This window comes from Equus asinus, chromosome 23 (assembly GCF_041296235.1).
Source record: "Equus asinus isolate D_3611 breed Donkey chromosome 23, EquAss-T2T_v2, whole genome shotgun sequence".
Taxonomy (NCBI): Eukaryota; Metazoa; Chordata; class Mammalia; order Perissodactyla; family Equidae; genus Equus; species Equus asinus.
Genome location: NC_091812.1, coordinates 31,050,931 through 31,072,032, shown reverse-complemented (window position 1 = coordinate 31,072,032; position 21,102 = coordinate 31,050,931). Strand labels below are relative to the sequence as shown.

Sequence of the window (21,102 nt, the reverse complement as noted above, 5' to 3'; positions counted from 1 at the left end):
TTCTCTGCCTACTCAAATTCTATCAGCCCTTTAATGTCCACTTTAATTTGTCTTCAACAAGCTCGCAAGCCACCACTCTCTCCTTTTTCACTTCTAGGCTGCCTAGCACTGCTATGTAACAATGTTGTGGGTCTATATCTCATTTTTCTTAACAGAGTTTAACCTTCAGAAATGAATCTACATCTTCCTTTTATTTCTTCCAAAGCACTTAGCAAATTCCTAAGAACATAAAACACACTCAATAACCACTTAGAAAAAATGGCCAAGTAAAGGAGAAATGAGGGGCTGGCTCTGTGGCTGAGTGGTTAAAAGTTCTGTGAACTCTGCTTCAGTGGTCTGGATTTGTCAGTTTGGATCCCAGGTGTGGACATACTCCTCTCGTTAGCCGTGCTGTGGAGGCATTCCATATAGAAGACAGAGAAAGATTGGCACAGGTGTTAGCTCAGGGCTAATCTCCCTCAAGCAAAAAAAAAAGAAAAAAAAAAGAGGAAGATTGTCAACAGTGTTAGCTCAGGGCAAATCTTCCTCACCAAAAAAAAAAAAGGAGAATGAAAGAAGGATAGAAATAAAGTAAATTTGCTTATCGACCAGACTTTCAGATGGGTCCCTTTTGCAGCTATACATAGCGATCCATATTTTCTGTGCTATTTCTACCAACTTCTGATAATAATTTTCCCACAGTAAAGAGGGGGAGAAGAAACATCTCCATTTTGAAAATCTTTAGTGATGAAAGTAGTTAAGGTAAAGTTTTCTACTTAGCTTTTCTTATTACTCTTGCGATCCTGTTCTTCAGGATTCATTTGTGGCTTTAAGAACACATTCTCCTGGGACCGGCCCCATGGCTGAATAGTTAAGTTTGCCTGCTCTGCTTCAGTGGCCCCGGGTTCACTGGTTTGAATCCTGAACATGGACCTACACACCATTCATCAAGCCATGCTGTGGCAGCATCCCACATAGAAGAAATAGAAAGACCTACAACTAGGATATACAACTATCTACTGGGGCTTTGGGGAGGGGAAAAAAAAAAGAGAAAGATTGGCAACAGATGTTGTCTCAGGGCCAATCTTCCTTAAAAAAAAAAAAAAAGGAGGAGGAGGAGAGCATGCTGTCATTAAAAAAAAAAAAAGAACACATTCTCCCCAAACCTCATTTCTGCTCAAAAACCAAAGCAATAGTAGTAAACTGGGATATACCTAGATGTCTTAGGGACATGGCCTGGAAGTCTGCAGTCCACATAATACCACACCTACCTTAGGTATGAGTGTTGCTAATTGCATGCTCAACTGATCTATTAAAACAAAAGACCAAAAAAATAAAATAAAACAAAAAATCCTTGATCTAGAGCTTGATAAGACGATCCACAGAGACATTTATAAAGTTACTATTATAGACCACTCGGCACTGAGAAAGAATTCTTTACAGAAACTTAGTCGTACATTGTCTCTGCTGATAATGTTACAATCTTAGCATTTTTTGATGTCCTTCTATGGAGGAAAACCAATTTATGCTGTGACCGATATCTAAAATTCAGCATAAGCTTTTAGCTCCTGGGGAAAGCTGTATGGTCTCTCCTCTGCTATTATGATACTAAGGATTTTCTTCGATCCATAAATTGAATCTTAAATTAACCAGGTACACAGCAGAATTAGGAAAAGACTTAATCAATGAGTAGAAAGAGGATCTAGTATACTTCTTATTCTTATTATAATTATTATTACTGTTAAACCACTAAAGCCCAGCTATGTCGTTTCTTCCTTGATTCATCTAAAATTACTCTGACTGACTTTTAGGGTATAACTAAAATGTGTTTGAGTCTTTATTTGACGTTTAAACTAGCCATGAAAATTAGTATTGTTTCATAACCCCAGGGAGCAAAGAAGTCATCCTAGGTCTGAAGAATTTTTATGGGTAGTAGCGTTAAACTTAATACACATTTGCCCTACCCAAGCTTTGCTTTCGTTAGTCACCAACACGAGCAGCTGGCTTTGACACATCTCAGTGAATCTCATCGGAGCCAGTGAAAAAACAGCCCAAGAACTCTTTGTGTGCAGATCACTCTAACATTTACTGCTGATAAAAATTTTAGAGGTCTTGGTAACCTCTCTCTCTGTCTATTTTTTTAATCTGTGAAGTGGTGCTATCTAAAAGGAAGCACACCAAAAGGAGCCAGACATATAGGCTACTAAGTTATATGAAGGCATAAGTAGCTTTTTAGCTAGCTCTGTGTTTGTTGTTTGTTTTCAGATGGTCATTTAGTCGGTTACCCTTTAGGGGTGTAAGATAAAGAGTGAGGCAGGGACAGGAAAAGAAAAGTTATTCATCAAAAGCAATTTATCAAGTTTCAAAATATATCCAGGACGGCCAGTCCAAGGGGACACCAAAATGATTTTATATGGCATCTTTTTAGCCCAAACCTCCAACAACTGCTTAACCAATGTAAAGACTTAAATTTAGTAGTCCCAGCAAATGAAATGTGGTTTGGTTCCAAATCTGGCCCCCAACTTGTTGCATATTGGAATCATTTAAGGGGCTTCAAAAATGCTAATGCCTCTGTCCCACCTCTAGAGATTGTGATTTAAGGGATCTGGGATTGGGGAGCCCTGGGCTTTGGAATTTTGAAAGGATCCCACAGGTGATTCTCAGGTGGAGGCACTTTAGGAACCACTGGCCTGACTATCATCCAGTGTCCATGAAGATGTTCATTCATTCAGTTAGCATTTGTTGAAACTCACTTCTGTGCCAGGTGCTAGACTAAATACTGGAAAACTAGAAGAAAAGACATAGACCTTGCCTTCAGGCAATGCCAGTGCAATGGTGAAAATGGACCACAGGGTAATTACTTCATAGAAGTCAGAGGTTAAATCATGCTGACCCCGGGTGGGAGGACAGTTGGAAAGAAAGGATCAGGAAAGGCATTAAGGAGGAGCTGTTGTGTTGGCTTGACTCTTGAACTGAAAATGAAGAAAAGGAAGAAAACAGGCAGAGAAGGAGGGAAAGGCCATTCTAGAAAGAGGAAACAAACTATATAAAGGCATTAGAAATCAAGTTGCCTCCAGCCTCTCATTTCGTTTTCCTGTAATCCATCTTGCATATCATCGTTGCCACATTTCTCATATAGTACTGCATACTGTACTGCACTTACCAGTCTCCTGCTCAAAAACCCTCGCAGGTTCTGACTGACATCAAAATGAATTCTACACCGCTGAGCCTGGCGTTAGAGCATGCCAACTCCTCCTCTAAAGCATTTAGACTGTTCTCTTCATCTCTTCATCACCCACTTGAAGACCCTGGGTACATTTTTATTTCTTCACTTTTGTTCACACCATTTCTCTGTGCTGAAATGTCCTTCCTGCCCCCTTGTCCTTGTAGCTGAACCCTCCCTCTGTTTAGGGTTCCTTCTAACACTCTCTCATCTGAATCTTACAGCACTTTACAACTACCTATTTAATAGTAATTAGATGATACCCTAAATATTTATCTATACCTTGGCTTCCTAATGGGATTGTAAATTCTTTACAGAAAAGTCTAAGGCTACTTTCTACTTTCTCCCCCCTCTTTATATGGCACAATGTCTTGAAATATATAAGCAAAAGTCTCAATTTTTATTACTGTAAACAAAACTGTACGGCAGTATTATAAGTTTGGAAAATAGAGGAACTAATCATGTGCACAATTGCTTAGTCTTTGGTCATTGACACACACTATTTTTATATGGTTATAAGGAGAGTGTACAAATTGTTCTTTATTCTGAAGCTTTATCTGACACATCATCAACATTTCCCCAGAAAAATAATAAAGACCTTTGAGTAACAATCAACAGTGCGATTTACCCATGAAATACTAAGCACTGCTTTGCCTATGTTATCTCAACTTTTATATGTCCTTATAGCAACCCCATGAGGTAAATCACGGTGTTATTCCGGGGAAACTGGGGACACGAGCTCAAATCCAAGCCGAGCTGCACCACGTACTCTTAGGGTAAACTTGCACACTTATTTTACTGATCTTATCCTCAATTTTCTCATCTGTAAGGTGGGGATAATAGCTGTTCCCACCTTGCAGGATTTCGTGGAGATTAAATGAGATGATGGATATAAATAGTGCCTGGCATAGGGCAAGCGCTCGGTATATGTTAGCTGTTGCTGCCGTGACTGTTGCTGATCATATTTTACAGGCGAGAAAGTTTGGGATCAACGATCTCTCCAAGAGCACACAGTTAGGAACAGGATTCAAATGTGTGTTTTATTTGTAAGATACACAACACAGACCTGAATAGAATGAAGTCCTATTCAAGGGAGATTCCTTTTTGCCTCTTATCACAGACTCCCCAGCTGCCACATGTCCTGAGCTCTCTGCAGCAGCACTGCATGGCTGGAGCAGGACTAGGTGAGAATCCACAGCTGCCTTCTTCCAGGCTGCCTCACAACCAGGGCTTCTGAAGCCCGACACCTGCGCCCACTCATCAGGTCTCAATAGTGGGGCTGAATCCTCTCCTGCACATTTAGTAACGAGAACGATTCTCACTCTTCCTACATCTCATTAGAGTGATATTCTGAGGGGAAGGAGACTGACTTTCTGTGGGAATTTGTCTGGAAATATCCAGTCCTTTCTCAACTTTGTGAGTTGGAGACTCAGCATAAAACTTGAAGGCAGCCCAATAGTGCTCTGCCATTAGTACTAGTTACTATTTATAGAGCTCTTAATATTTGCCGTGGACACATTGCATACATAATTACTAAACACATTACTACATTATTTCCTATTAAGCACACTAAAACCCTGTGGAATAGCTATTATTATTTCTATTTTATAGATGAAGCTGCTGAGCATCTTAACCATTACAACTACTGCCACCAGCATCCTCTTTATAAAAACATGTTTTGGATAGTCACTTCCAGTATTAGGATCATTTTAAATAATTCTACCAGGCTAATTATAAAGTTATATTATCTTGGGGGCCTATATTCCTTATTTTCAATCTCTGCACATTAGAATATCTTTTTACCTCTGCAACTTTCTTTCAATTACTCAATGATATTTTAGGAAAAGTCAGAGTTCTGACTTTTAGTTGGTTTAAATGGTCAAATGTTTTTAAATGACAGTGTTTTTTAGGAAAAGACTTCTTACTCTTCTCACCCCTTTACTGGGACGTTGTCATGAGTACAAGTTTTGATTACAGCTGCCTTAAAGACTGGTTTTGAAATGTCTTTCATTTACTTAAGCAATAAATTGGTTGCTCAATCATATTATCAAACTGAAAACAAGAGGAAAGAAAAGTCAACCTAACCCAAATAGGGAACAAGTTTCCTGGAATGCTAATGTGTCAAAGGCAGCATAGAGTGTCCTAACTCCCCTGTGTCATCGGGGTTGTATCATGTGTTCTGGGTAAATTATCTATTTTGTAAGTTAGGCCAAAGTGTGCTCCTTCAACTAACTGTGAAAGCATTCTTGATAGCCCATGAAACCTTATTATTCTAATTACCAACACAAGGGGTTGATAAATGAATGATGAGGCCAGGTATTACTGTCATTAAATAGACCTCACTCAATTATTTATCCCTGGGTCTGGGGTTACAGCACAGAGAGCTGTGCACAGTGTACCAGGGCTTGCTTGAGCTCTGAGACCTGCAGACCGGATTACAGTCTTGGCAGGAGGCTTTTGTTGAATGCAATTCAAGGGGATGACACACATTTTTCAGTCAGACATTTGGATGGTTTGAGGCCAATAGATATTTAAAGTTTATCCACAAAAGCCTATTTCATTTTAGCTATGTAGGAAAATCCCTTTAAATTATCCAGATAAATACAAACGGGTAGCAAAATGGATTAACCATAGGAAAAAATATGAAGACATTTTGTTGCTTTTTAGTTTTCAAAGACTCTGCTCTTTATTTTCATGCATTCTGATATCTGTCCTGGGCACCTTAGTGTCATAAATATCAGTTAGTATTTATCTCCATGTCAGATACTTTCTTTTCGTATCTTGTCTCCAGTAGCACGGTGAAAGACATTGACTTCTGATTAAGAAATCTATTACCAGGGAGGATAGGATTGGATGATACTACTTTTCTTCCATCCTGAAATCATGCTAGCTCATTGAGAAGGTCAACCCTGAAAACAGTGTTAAGGCCTGACCTCCTCCAGCCCATTGCCCCTTCTTCCAGGCCTGCAAGCTGCAGGGGTACATCTTTACACCCCAAGATCATCAGATTAGGGGCATCAAGGATCTGTTCTTGCTAAAGAATTATTCTCTGCTCCCCTGTGACTTTGTTTTAAAGTTATCCCCAGATTTCTGATGAGTTGAGTCTAGCAGTTATTTTGGCCAGGGTGAGCAGTGGGCTGCAGAATGAGCCAGAATAGCTGTTCAGGGTACCCTTTAATATGAAACTTGGGGAGATTTCTTGGAGAACAGAAGACGGGGTAGGGAATTAGGGATGAGAAGAAATTCATACCTGAGATTATGTGGAGTAGAGTGAAGTCCAGACTTTTGTCTGAAAAACCAAAGTCTGGGTACATATGTTGACGGTGGGGTGGGGCAGTAATTGAGAGAGAAATATGAAATTATGCCCAGCATCAGGGAAAACTTGGCAACTGAAGAGACAATAAAAACTTGTTTAGATTGTTCAAAGGAAAATTATATTTGTAATAACTGACAAAAACCATATGAATGCCACGTAAATAGGTTTCTATATTGTTAAATGAATTTATAATTAATTTTGTGGTGATTTTAATTTGATTATAACTCTGACTTCCCTCCCTCTCTCCTAAATCTTGCTAGTTTAATGTTCCTGTAACATAATCATCAACTCACAAAATTAAAAACGTTGTTAGAAATATGGAGTACAACAGCTATTTCTTTACACTTTTGACTTAGAGCAGACATGTTTTCTAATTGGCCATTCATCCAGAAAGTGATATAACTCTAACAGGCCAAACTGATTGTCTTTTAAATTATCCTCTAAATATCTAGAGTAGAGGATATGCCCATAAAGTAGATATTTTATTACATTAGAAAAACAAATTTTAGTTTTACTACTAAGAATTTTTGCTTCTTCGTTTTTATGTTTATTATAACAGAGAATGAAGTGATAATTTCTATGTGCACTTGGTTTTATGAATTTCAAGTTTCTTGATGCCAAATAATTGAATTAGAGTCAATTCTCCTATAACACAATGTATCAGTTCCTAAAAAAATCACTACGCTATGTAAAACTGAGAAATGAAAACCTGAGGGTTCATATAAAAATAGGGATAGGATACAATACTCAGAAATGTCATCAGTGGTACATTAAGAAAATACAGACATTTAATCAAGTGGCAGCAACATTTTACATGTGTTAAATGGTTAAGAAATACATAAATACTACACTAAATATTGCAATTTACCTTGAAAAGGACCTGAAGTTTGCTTGTGGAAATGCCCTTCGAAAGTTTGGCAATTTGTGTTATATTGTGAAGAGTGGAACACGAGCAGTGAATGGATGTGGTTTTTCTAACATGCATGGTGTGGTGAGGTAGCTGGTGGTTGAGGTTGTGTATTTTGTGTATTCCTACTCTTCTAGGTTTAGCCGGATGCAGTTTTCTGCATTCATCAAGCATTTCTTGTACATAAGATCACACATAAGCAAACACAAAATTTGTGTTATGCTTAAATTGTTCCATAATCTATCAATCAGGTTAGAACAAATTTTCAGTTTCTAAACATGTGTTACAGGAGAATCGACTGTATAATAATTCCTTCAACACTTTCACATTTATGATCTCGCTTTATTCTCACCACCACCCAAGCAGACAGGGAAGCAATTGTCCTCCCATTTGTTTGTTTGTGGGGAAATCCTGACCTGTTAAAGGCCACATAGTAACTGAAAGAAACTGTGCCAGAACTTGCTCAGGTGTGTGTGAGTCCTGGGCAAGTGTGTTTTCCTCTGAGAAGCAGGACACTCCTGAACATGTGTACAGAGAGCATTAAAAATGTGGGCAAAGTCTCAGAGGCTGGGTTAGAACTCGAGTTACCTCATTTTCAGTTTGATCAGTTCAACAATTTATAAATGTCTGCTAGGTACCACACTCATCCTTGTCTTACCATCTCCATAACACATCGTTAATGCTTAAATGTGATCTGTTTTCTTAATTGCATGGATCTAAAACCCAGCCATGCGAACTCAGTTTATACTTTTTGATATGTCCTTATTGAACAGTTTTAAATGTGTAGAATGTTTTAGAAACCATTTTTTAATTAATCTTCACAGCCCAGAGGTCATACCGGCTGTCAGGGCATTTGACAAGGCTAGTCTAGTCACCGTTCTTCATTTCCAGGAGTCGCCCTGTTAAGCTTCTCAGAAGACCGATGAAGAAGGGTGCAATCCCAAAGTCTAGGAGTGACTTTGATTTTGAGCATTAATTGATGGAGAAAATACATTGTTAATTACTCCCCTGTCTATATGTGTGCCGAGTTAGACCAATCAGCTCTATTTCCAGAAGGTTTAGGTTTTTTAAGCACCTCCTATGGTCAAAGTAGTGGTCAATGCTGTGGGAGATACAAAAGGACAAGATATTGTCCCTGCCATCAAGGAGCTGATTTGGGCATCTATTTGATGACTGAAGAGAATCTTCTCCAACGTGCTTGTATTTTTATGGCAGAATCTAGGTGGGTGAGCATGCACAGGTGAATAATGAGCCACCATCTCTAGCAATCAGCTTAGTCAACAAGTGTGTGTTGTGTTCTGATCACTGAGTATTGTAAAATCATGAGTTTAGGAACACCTTACAAAAAATTTCTTCACCAGCTTTCCATTATTTAAAGATTTACTTTGCGTATTAATAAGTTTCTTTATAGTTAAGTGTTGATAGGTCTTGTCTGTAAACTCCACATCCCAGGGGCCATCCAGGTGATGACAGCGCTGCACCTGCAGAACCGCAGCCCAGGTTTGAGTTCTCTCTTGGGTTCTCTTGGGTTCTGCCCTTTATGGCCCCGAAAGATCAAGAGAAGCCTGGCCCACCTCTATTTTCTAAATTCTTTTCAGACATCAAACAAACAGTAATAGCAAAAATGACCAAACAAGGTTACAAAATTGTAGTATATTTAACGTGTTCACATTATCCATTTTGATGAATTAATGCTTTTTCACACACAAAGACACTAATGTGACTACGGTAAATATATAAATGTTTGGGAATAAAGTTAAAGTTTAAATTTGAAGCCCTTTCTGAATGCAAGGCCCAAAAATATTCCTTCCCTTTTCTCTCTTTCCTCAATCCTATTTGCTTTACACAGTACGATTTTTCTGTTTTAAGTTATAATTGCTTTTATGAGACTATATAACAGGTCACTAAGTGTGTTCTATGTCAGTTTATCCTAAACTCTCTGCCCTATTTAAAAAAAGTAATCTTTAAAAAGGAAGGAAAGAAAATATTTTAAAATAAACATTCTGATTGCCAGAATCTGAAGTAAACTTCAGATTTAGTTTTACGTGTGGTAGAAATGAGAAGAACTAGGGTTCTCTATTTGACACTTAGCATAAATTCCTTGCTTTACAGTGACACCAGCTGATGACTAAATGAGACTAAAATATATGTCTTGTGCTTCCTGGCCAGAATTTAAAAACTTAAACATCCTTCACAAATCCATAGGCTATGAGATTCAGCTTAGATTCACTTGTTAAGGGTCTAGAAGAAATACAACAGCAGATCTAATAAAATTAAATGTTCACTACCTCTATGTTCTGTTACTCTCAACCCATCCCCACCTACCCCTTATTTTGTTTTATTTTCTCAGGGAAGCAAAAAAATTTGTGAGTGAAAATGAAGGGGCTCTTGGGAAAGGCAAAGGAAAACGGTGGTTTGCATTTAAGATGATGATGGCCAAGGTAAGTGTTTCATAATTCAGTTTGGTTGATGCAGTATATTCTCAATGGAAGCCATATTGCCCCCGGGGGGAGAAAATTGGCTCCATTCTGAGAGAGTGAAAAAAATCTTATACTTTACATGTATAAAGCACAGATGCACATACAGGACATACACAGTATATCTGTGGTATTAAAATTTGGGGCACGGTGCAATTCAGAAAAAAATGCTCCTTAGAGGAGTTAAAATGAAAAATAAGTTGAGAAACATTGATTTATGGCAAAAGACTGACATGTGATTTTTTTTTTCAGTTCCAAATGTAAGATTGTGTCCCCTTCATTTTCATTTCCTGGTGGTTAATGGATTGCGGGTGAAGGTTTCTTTCTCAACATGTCTACAGGTTACAGGGCCATATTAACTCTTCTCTACCAGCAATATCAACTGGATAGAAAAATAAATTGGGTAGAAAAAAACAGATGATATACCAATAGAAACACAAGTTTTTGGAAAAGGTAGAAAAGAACTAACATTTATTTAGTATTTACTGTATGTCAAGCACTGAATTGAATCCTTTTATAAAGTTATCATGTTTAATTTGCACAGCAAAGTATGTATGCAGTTGCTATTTCCCCTCTTTACAAATGTCATGCTACTTGTAAGCTAAATGTGTTCCCATGAAGATGAAGGCTTGTGAATAAAGTTTATATAGCTTAAATATGAAATATATTTAGATAGACATATCTGTGAGATATATATATATATATATATATATATATATATATATATATATATCTGATTAGTTTTGCCTCTTTTTACAATTTAAATAAATGGCTGGTTTCTTGGTGATAAACACCTTTAATTTTTGCTTGTCCGGGAAATTCTTTCTCTCTCCTTCCATTCTGAATGATAACTTGGAAGGGTAGAGTATTCTTGGCTGTAGGTTTTTTCTTTTCAGCAGTTTAAATATAATGTTCCTCTCCCTTCTAGCCTGTAAGGTTTCTGCTGAGAAGTTTGCTGATAGCCTTATGGGCTTTCTGTTGTATGTCACTTCTCGCCTTTCTCTTGTTGGTTTTAGGATTCTCTATCTTCAACTTTTGACATTTTAATTATAATGTGTCTTGGTGTGGACCTCTTGGGGTTTATCTTGTTTGGTGCTCTCTGTGCTTCCTGTACCTCAATGTCTGTTTCCTTCCTTAGGTTAGGAAAGTTTTCAGCTATTATTTCTTCAAATATATTATCTGCCCCTTTGTCTCTCTTTTCTCCTTCCGGGATACCTATAGTACAGATGTTAGTGTGCTTGACATTGTCCCAGATGTCCCTTTGACTGTCCTCATTCTTTTTAATTCGTTTTGCTTTTCTCTGATCAGCTTGGGTGATTTCCTCTAGTCTTTTGTCCAGTTCTCTGAAGCATTCCTCTGTATCATCTACTCTGCTATCGAGTCCCTCCAGTGAATTTTTCATTTCCAGTATTGTATTCTTCATTTTTGATTGGCTATTTTTTATATTTTCAAATTCTTTGTTGAAGTTCTCACTGAGTTCATCAATTCTTCTCCAAAGATCAGTGAGCATCCTTATGACTTTCTGTTTGAACTCTTTGCCAGGTAGATTGTTTATTTCTGTTTCACTTAGTTCTTTTTGTGGGGTTTTGTCTTTTTACCTTACTTGGAATGTATTCCTTTGTCTTTTCATTTTGCCCCATTTTCTCTGCTTCTGTCTATGTATTAGATAGGTCAGCTATGTCTCCTGATCTTGGAGAGGTGGCCTTATGTAAGTGATGCCTTATGAGGCTCAACAGTGTGCTTCCCTTTAGTCACAAGTTCCAAATGTCCCAGGAGTGTTCCCTGTGTGGGCTATGTGTGTCCTTCTTTGTGGCAGGGTTGCTCTTGCTGAAGCTGCCCAGGGAGGCTAGGCTGTCACCCTGGCTGGCTGGTTGTAATGCTCAGCTGTGCGTGGCTGCTATGGACCCTTCAGTCACTTTCTTGGGCATGGGGAGCCCTAGCATGGTTGGCTATATGGTCTAATAGCATGTTCCTCTTGCAGTTTTTCTGGTAAGTGAGTAGGCCCCCAGTGTGGCTGGCTGCTAGGCTCAGGGGCTTACAATTGCTGTAGGCCTCCAGCCTGCAAGATTGCTGTCAGCTCTTTCAGGATTGCAGCTGAGTGGGGCTGGCCCCAGGCATGAGAGCACCCAATTGTTTCAGGCTTTGGAAGATGGGGCTGATCCCCTATGTGGCTGTTTGAGAAGCACAAGTCTGTAGCTGACAAGTCCCACCACGTACAGGGCTACATACCCCATCAACACAGTCCTACCCCATGCTTGCACCCCAACCCACTAAAGTGGACCCAGTCACCCCACTGCAGAGGCCCCACATACTCTACCAATATCTCACAACTCTACCCTCTCCTTGCACATGCCCTGCCACACAAAGGTGGACCTACCATCCTGGCTGCAGAGGTTCCAGGCACCCTGCCTATGCAGGCCCACAAGTTGCCCAAGGGCTTGCTGTTGGGTGGGGCCAGTCCCTACGTCAGGCTGCCTGCTTTGGTGAGCTGGATTAAATCAATGCTCTAGTGAGTGTGACAGACCACTGGGCTAATAGGCCAGGGGAAGAACTCCAATGGCATCTGCCAGTGTCTGTGTCAGCATGCTGGTATGGTCACAATAATGGCTGCCACCAATGTCTCAGTCCATGGAGAGGTCTTAACTCTCACTGAGATGTACCCAGAGCCTATCAGGTGAGTCTCTTTTCACCAAAGGACTGTGCACCTTTTATTCTGGTGATTTTAGGTTGCTTTCCAAAATGGGTAAATTTATGCATAGTCCCTTTAAGAGTGGCCTTTTTTTCCCTTATGTCCAATAGCTTTTCTCGGGATATTCCCCATTGTAGTTAATGGCCAGCAAAAGCCAGATATTATGACATTTATCTCAGTTGTGCAGAGTCCAAAGGCTGCCTATAGTGGTAATGCTCTCCTCTCTGATTCCCCTACTCTTCCAGGGAAGGCTGCGTACCTTAGGATTGCTCCCTGCTGGCCATGAAGTGCCATGGCTCATGAAGGTGGCATTTTTCCTCTCCAGAAAGGAATTTCTGCCTCTTCCACCTCAGTCAGGACTGTCTCTTGTTGCAGGGGTTCTTTTCATCTAGTTTTCAGTTCTCTCTCAGGGTTAATTCTTCCAAGAGTAGTTGGAAATTGGTTGTGTCCATGAGAGGAGGTGAGTTCAGAGTCCACCTACGCTGCCTATCTTGACTAAACCCTCCCAATTTAAATAAATGTAATTGTATAGTATTTATGCTTTTCTTTCTGACTTCTTGATGCAATGTTACGTTCATGAGATACACCCATGTTGTGGGAGGTATAGTCCATTTTTATTGGTGTGTTGTGTTCCACTGTATGAAGATATCACAATTTATTTATCCATTCTGTTGTGGATGGACATTTAGATCATTTCTAGTTTGGGTAATCTTTTGAACTTCAGACTTGTCTCATACTATTATTTAGGCTCCATGTGTCTATCCAGTACACACATTACCCCAGGAAAATGTGCACATATGCAAAGTTATCTGCCTCATTCCCTTTCTTCCTAGTTGTCTTCTTAACTATGAATGGCCCAACACCATGGGGTAATATGGAAGGAAGATCTTTTTAAAAACTAATTTATGATACTTTTTCTTCTTCCCTTTCCTATGACACTGGGCCTTTCATTTAGCTGACTGTTCTCCCTTTACTAGAATAAAAAGTGTTCCATGTCATTGCACTTACCATCCTGTATTGAAATTACCTGTTTATGTACAGTCCTCTCTAGTAGACCCAGAAGCCCTTCAAGGCAAGAACTATGTCTTATTCATATTTCATTAATTCCTTCATGAAATGAATATTTAATTAAACACATACCATTTGCTGATCACCTTATTAAGTGCTAACCCCGTGTCTGCTCTTTTGTCATCCAGCAGAATAAACAGATCTTTCTTGGTGGTCATTATTATTACTATGAAGCAAAGAGTCAATAAACATTTTTTAATTAAATTGGCCTATGGGTGGATGGGGAACAAGGAGGCAAGTGAAACCTACGTTTTCTTTTTTTCCAAAAAGCAGTATGTAGTGCCAGAGAGATCTTTCCAAGCTCATTGTCTTGAGATATTTGGGATGGGGGTGAGGGAGAAACATCTTGACAAACAAGGTTGGGTTTTACTGTTGTGCTTGGCTTCCTTTTCAGAAATGGGCAAAGTTTCTCCGTGATTTTGAGAACTTCAAAGCTGCTTGTGTCCCATGGGAAAATAAAATCAAGGCCATTGAAAGTAAGTGCTCATCAACTCTCATTAGGTGGAGAACATTGTCTTAGACAAACGTCTCGCAGGCTTATCAGATGTCTTTCTCAGTTTCTGTACTATTGGAAAGATTAAAAATGAGAAAACAAAGCAACCAAAACATTTCTTATATCCTCTTTGCTCACTGTGAAGATTTGCTAACACTTATCAATCACAGCACTGGAGACCCCAAATCTCCCTTCCTACATTAGACCAAAATATTCTCATTCTGACCTGTTTTCTCTGCTACACAGAGAAGTCAGTATTGTGCACAGTGACACTGAGTCATATCATTGGGAGTGCAGAGATTTTATTTTGGCGAGGAACATGACATTGAAAATATATACTCTCATGCTTGACACACAATAATCAAAATGAACGATGTCTAAAACTGGTGAAGAAATCTTAAAGTCTCATTTTCAAACCTCTGAAGTAGAATAAGCAATAATAGTCCAGGAACTTGCTATGAATATCATATTGTGCCTTCATTTTTTACAATATTCATAGTGTGCGGAGAAGGCAGGAGAATACACCCAATCAAAACCCTGTTGAGTACAGTGTTCCAGAATAAGGATAAGGCAAATAAAATTTTTAAAATATTGTAAATATAAAAGTAAATCATTTTAAAAAATAATAAAGAATGTAAAGAAAAACGGATAACATTTAAAACAGTTTCGAGCACAATCTTGCCATATTCTGGTTTCAAAGAGTTTTGACTGGGATCTGATTTGCCTCCATGCCTCTCCAGATTGCCAGGCAGGTTTTCCCTCTGGTTAAATGTGGTGTCGGGTAATTAAAATGGAGGCTCAATAGGGAGCTAGCACAGTTGATGGATATTTCACTGACATGATCGGGCAGGTTTTAGGAGTGACTATTCCTCAGTCCTCTATCTCTCATTATCAAATGACAATGAATTAAAATACATCAGCTCATTAATTGTACTTCTTCCCACATATTCCTGTACCATCCTTTCTTGCTTTATTTTCCTCCTTAACTCTTATCACTATTCAAAATATTGTAGTTTTAATTTAATTTAATTAAAAAATATTTTATTTTTTCCCCATTTTATTGAGAAATTGACAGACATCACTGTATAAGGCATACAGCATGATGGTTTAATTTAAAAATATTTTGAAATAATTACCACAATAAGTTCAGCTAACATCTGTCTTCTTATATCGATACAATAAAAAGAAAAGAAAGAAAAAACAAATTTTTTCCTTACGATGAGAACTCTTAGGATTTACTCTCTTAACAACTTTCCTGTATATCATACAGCGGCGTTAGCTATACATGGTCATCACGTTCTATGTTACATCCCTAATACTTATTTGTCTGATAACTGGAAGTTTGTACCTTTTGATCACCTTCCTACTGTTCCCCTTCTCCCCACTCCTGGCCTCTGGTAACCACAAATCTGATCTTTTCTTCTATGAGTTTGGTTTTTATTCTTTTTTATAGATTCCACATATAAGTGTAGTCATGCGATATTTGTCTTTCTTTGTCTGATTTATTTCACTTAGCATAATGGCTTCAAGGTCCATCCACCCAAGGTCACAAATGGTAGGATTGTGCTTTCATTTCTTTTTATTTTGTGTTAATTTCTTCCAATAGACATGGAAGCAGAGATTTTATTTTGATCATTCCTGGATCCCCAGACCTAGAACATGCTTAGTCTTATTAAATGTCTTGAATAAAATTAAATAGTAGATATCTTCCAGAAGTCTACCATTCTAGGAAATGGAAAAAGGAATTTAGACTCATCGAAAAAGAATAGACAACATGAAATTCTTAGGTTTCAACTGTACAGCTGAAATATGGTACCTTGAGAGGCACTGAGGAACAGAAGGCCATTTGGAGCTTTAAGATCCTCTTGCACTTTGTGTAGCAAGAACTCTTGATTTGGTTCTTGCTTTGCCTCAGGTTAGCTGTTGACCCTGAACTATCATTTAATTCCTCTGGACCTCAGTCTTTTCATTTATAAATGATGGGGTTGAATCTTGATCCATTATGAGAATGTATCCCAAGAAATTTATAATTAATGATAGTTAAAATATATACATTTGCAAATTGTTTATTTTTAACGTATACTATGGCAGGTTCCAGCCTATCTCAATAATAACGTCGTGCTCACTTACATTACAATAGCATGTCTTGAATGGGATAGAGACAGATGGAATGATTTTTATTGCCAGAAATTGCACACAGGAATAAGTTACATACATGACCACCAGCGATCACGTGCGTCACAGTGGGAAAGACAGATGGAGAGCTATGCAAGAATACTTTCAGTTTTCTTCCCTACTCTCCTCATTCCTCAGAAACTTTGGAACAGTGAAGCTGGACAATTCAAGCAAATGTAGATTATTTTCACTTCCATATGTAATTTACTAATTGGTTAGGTTGTCCTGGTTTCTTCACCTTTAATGGTGCTTTGCCTCACTATGAAGAATTGACCCTTGTTTTCTATCCTATCAGCAATCACCATAATCACCATTTATTGAGTGCCACCATGAGTCAGACACTCTACAAACATTATTTCATTTAATCTTTGATGTGCCTACAATGTACACATGAGACTTCCTATTTTAGAGTTGTGGTTACATAACTGTCCCAGAATTAGTTCGTGTAGGAACTGAGATTTAAGGTGAAGTCTTTTTGAGGCCAAAGCTTGTACTTTTCTCAATGTGGCATACTGATTTTTACTTTGAGGAAGATTTTATAAACTTTTTTGTTTGCACCAAGTCCTAGAGAGGATTCTACCAGGCCAAGAGCACGATGAGTAGTTGTAGATTTCCTTGATAGTTATCCTGTTTGTGGAACTATTTTCCATTTTCTCATGTATTTATTTTTGAATGAGTTATTTGTTTAATTGTATATTTCATATTCTATACGATGCTTAATGTACTGAGATTTTTGTGGTAATCGTAAGCACGCCATATGCTTTTATATGACTGTATTAGTTGAAAAGTAAGAAACCTATCTAAAGTGTATTAGCAGAGTCGTTGGTTGGACTAACCATCTCATAGAAAGTACTCCACCAAAGATAGAGAAAGCATGACGGTCTTTGAAGCTAACTGAATGGAAAGTAGGAAGAAATGGGACATGAAATTGATTTTCTAAAGATCGAGGTCTTTTTGGCCCTTGCTGGCTCCATAATTTGGGCAATCCTGTTACATCCTTGGCCTTATGTTTCTACATTTGGAGTTTCTACAAAATTCAGGGTTTAACTAGGTACTGCATAAGGCCATTTCCAACCCAACACTCTATGACTTAATAATTACCCTCAGTTTTAAATGTGTATGTAAGCATGTGAAGTTCTTTGTACTTTTGAGTGATAAATTATTAAAACAGTTAAATGGAAACAGATTTATACTGAGAGGGCTGCATAATTTACATTCTCTGCAAATTCTTTTCAGAAAAAAGTAGGTTAAACATTCACTCTATTTATAAAACATATATTTTACGTTATAAAATGAATATAAATGCTTTTCCCTTGGAGAAATCATCTTACAAAAGTTTCAGAAATATTACTGTATTCCTTTTGAAAGTCAGAATCATCTAACATATGATAATCTTCAGAATAAACTTGATTAATTAATTGAGAAAATACTTACTGAGTGCCTACCATGTATTAGGCATGTTTCCAGGTATTGGGGATGCCATGCTGATGAAGACAGGCGAGGACTCTGCCCTCATTGATCTTATATCCAAATGTGTTAGTGTATGTGTGCATGGGTAAGGTGGATGCAGAAGACAGATTATAAAATAAAAGCAATTAACTAATGAAGATGATTATGGATTGTGGTAAGGTGCATGTTCATAGAGGAGCAGTTGACCTCCATTCCCAACAGTGTTTCTGATCCACCTCACCCTCATTCTGCTCAATCTCTAAATAAATACTAAACAAATATTTTTTAAATGTGGTTTTAAAGGAGTCCCAAATTACCAGGCTTCACTAAATTTCCAGAAAGCTCTGCCCAAACATTGGCAGAGTCAAGAGCGGAACTCAAGTCAGAGTCTAAAACTGCTGTTTCCATCTTGATTCCAGTAAGACCTGCATCTTTTTACTTCTGTGGGCTAAGTAGTCACCTGATTACTCCCAATTTTTTCCCTCATAAAAATAGATTTGATAATTCCGGCCACAGAGAGGTGTCATGGAGTTCTACCTCACATGGGATGCTGTTGAGTTTTACTGTCATGCCAGCCCTGTGAAGAGGTCGTGCCTAAAACCTTAGAGTCACCCACAGGGATGCACCTGATTAGCCACATTGCATTTCATATTTTGCTGAAGAAGTCATATATTTGTACTCCCAGGAAATATAATCTATACCCATCGTGACACCAGCATTACTATTAAAGCTGTGAATTAAATCATTGAATGTCTTTTTAAGCTGAAGAGTACAAGTCTTTCTCAGAATTGAAATCCACTTCTTGCTGATAGTAGATTGCAACATCAAAATTAAGGTGCGACAGACCTATTTTTCAGACTGGAAAGATCTTTAACTAGGCAATCCTAAGCACAGAGTTTAAACCTCATGTTTCTTTTTTGGCTTAGGGGCTCCAAAAAACACAAATCAAGTTTGCCACATTTAATCCCCTATCCCTAAACCAGGTTGAAAGAAACTACTTCATATCCTCGCCTCACAAGATGGTATTTATATTGTACTCATACAGCAGGTGATTTAATTGATCTTTTCCCATTTAGGAATGCTCATATTTGTCTGCTTGTCTTATTACCCATCTGTTCAAAAGGAAATTATACATCATGACAGACTACAAATTAGTTTGCCTTAATAATAAATAACCAGAGGGAGAGGTGAAACTTTAATCTTAACTTAAAAGAAACACAGGAAAATTCAAGAACAAGAATATTGCATAAACTTAAGGGCTCACATTAATACATACTAAAGACTCTGTTTTCATATATTAATAATTCATCATGGAAACAGCATTTATTAGTTAGATTAAAAGAGAAAAGAATTGGTCATTTTTGGGCAACTTCCAAATGTGTGAATTTGACTGGCCTTGGCTGATTGATGGATATTATTTATATCTATTCTTTCAGACACACACGTTCATTGCATATGTATTCTATATAGCATAGTTTTTTAAAAAATTAATTTAACTGTGATTCTGCTTGAGGAGCTATGTAGCACTGTGGTTAAGAGAGATCTAGATTTGGAGTCAAACACCTATAGATCAAGACTGCCTGGTTTAGAGCCCAGGCTCCATCATTTACTACCCACGTAACTACCTCTGTAACCCTGGCTCCGTCATTTACAAGCTATGCAACCTGCAGAATTAAGTCTCTGTAAAATGGGAGTACAGTAGATTTCCCTGGCAGGGATTTGATAGTTAAATGAATTAATTCGCAGAGATCCAAGAGATCTTTGATAATCAAATAGGTTCTTTGATAATCACTTCAGGTTCAACTTCAAGTTGCCCAAGAAGATTCATTAAATGTTAGCTATTATTACTATTAATCAAGTCTTGGATCAGTCAACTGCTATGTTTAAGTTTTTGATTCCCTGTCCTCACAGTGGGCCTAATACACTTACCAGGTTCTAGACGCAGTAAAATGAGCTGAGTCTGGTAAAGTTCTTAGTATACACGATTGACTATCAAGATACCTTATTGATCATTATTATTATTACCCATTATTGTTCTTTTAAATCAGTTTTATCTGATGGACTAAGCACGAGGAAATGACTGTTCTTTTAATTTATGGTCTTTTCTCCACACTACACCAAGATTTCTGGTTTGGGTGAGCAGCAGTTTTGGTGAACAACCTTTGGAGGGATAGAACTGCTGGAACCAATGGGTGTGAAGAGGGAAGATTTCCCCTTTTTCATTCTTCTCTTGAGGCGGGGAAAGGTCCTATGGAGCTCGGATGTCAACCAGTTGATTCGTTTCCTCTCCTTTAAGCTCTTTGTTTTGTTATCGTTCTCTCCCCTCTGCCGTGGGTCGGTGTGATATGGAAGAAACACTGTCTTCTGGATTCCTCAGTCCCTTTGACCTGCATCTGGGTGTCTCCTATAATCACTCTGATTTTATTGAAATCTGTTTTCTGCAATTCATTTACTTTACACTAGGAGTCTGTAAACAAAAGGTTTAGCTGTCACTTCTCCACCTCCAAATAAAATAGTTGTGAAGCCACTTTCAAGTCTAAAAACTGCAGTTCAGAAGCTTTGGACTCTAAAGTATATTTCATTCATAATGAATATGGATTATATATGGGGGAGGGGATATTTTCTGAAACATTTCAATTTGCTCCTCTTTTTTGCCTTTAGGTATATTTACACTCTACATCCAACATAAGAAACTCATTTGCCAGGAGTTGTGAATAGGGGGCTGGGAAAGGGTGGGCTGTGGGGCTGATTAGAAGAGCAAAACTGTAAAAGCCAGGAAGGAAGGAAGCAAGGAGTGAAGGGCAGAAGGAAGGAGAGAAGGAAAGAAGGAAGGAAGGAAGGAGGGAAGGAAGGAAGGAAGGAAGGAGGGAAGGAAGGAGGGAAGGAAGGAAGGAGGGAAGGAAGGAAGAAGGGAGAGAATGAAAGAAGGAGGGAAGGAAGGAGGGAGGGAAAGAAGGAAGGAAGAAAGGAAAAAAGGAGGGAAGGAAGGAGGGAGGAAGGAAGGAAGGAGGGCAGGAAGGAAGGAAGGAGGGAAGGAAGGGTTGGGTCAGTATCCTATGCTTGGGACTCTATACCAGATGGTCTTATGTGTGTTTCCAAGGAAAAACTTATCCTGGATACCAACAGATGGAGGTTCTCCTCCAGTTAATGAGTAACTGTAATGGCTAACAAGCTAGAAGTTCACTGCCTTCAATAAAACATGACGAGTGAACCTGGCTGAGGCAGTCCTCGGCTAGTTTTACCAGAGAACATAGATAACAGCCAGGAAACGATATGAAATCACTAGGAGCCAGGTGGATGCTCAGATGTCCTAGGAGGGGTGGATC

At 38.4% G+C, this 21,102-nt stretch overlaps 1 protein-coding gene across 1 annotated transcript in view; it reads left to right on the top strand.

The window, feature by feature from the left end:
- TMC1 (transmembrane channel like 1) overlaps positions 1-21,102 on the top strand; it is a 130,107-nt gene that overhangs the window by 46,329 nt on the left and 62,676 nt on the right. The window contains exons 5-6 of the mRNA XM_044766619.2: positions 9,776-9,866; positions 14,054-14,135. Coding sequence (XP_044622554.2) covers positions 9,776-9,866; positions 14,054-14,135 — 173 coding nt within the window. The remainder of the gene's footprint in view (positions 1-9,775; positions 9,867-14,053; positions 14,136-21,102) is intronic.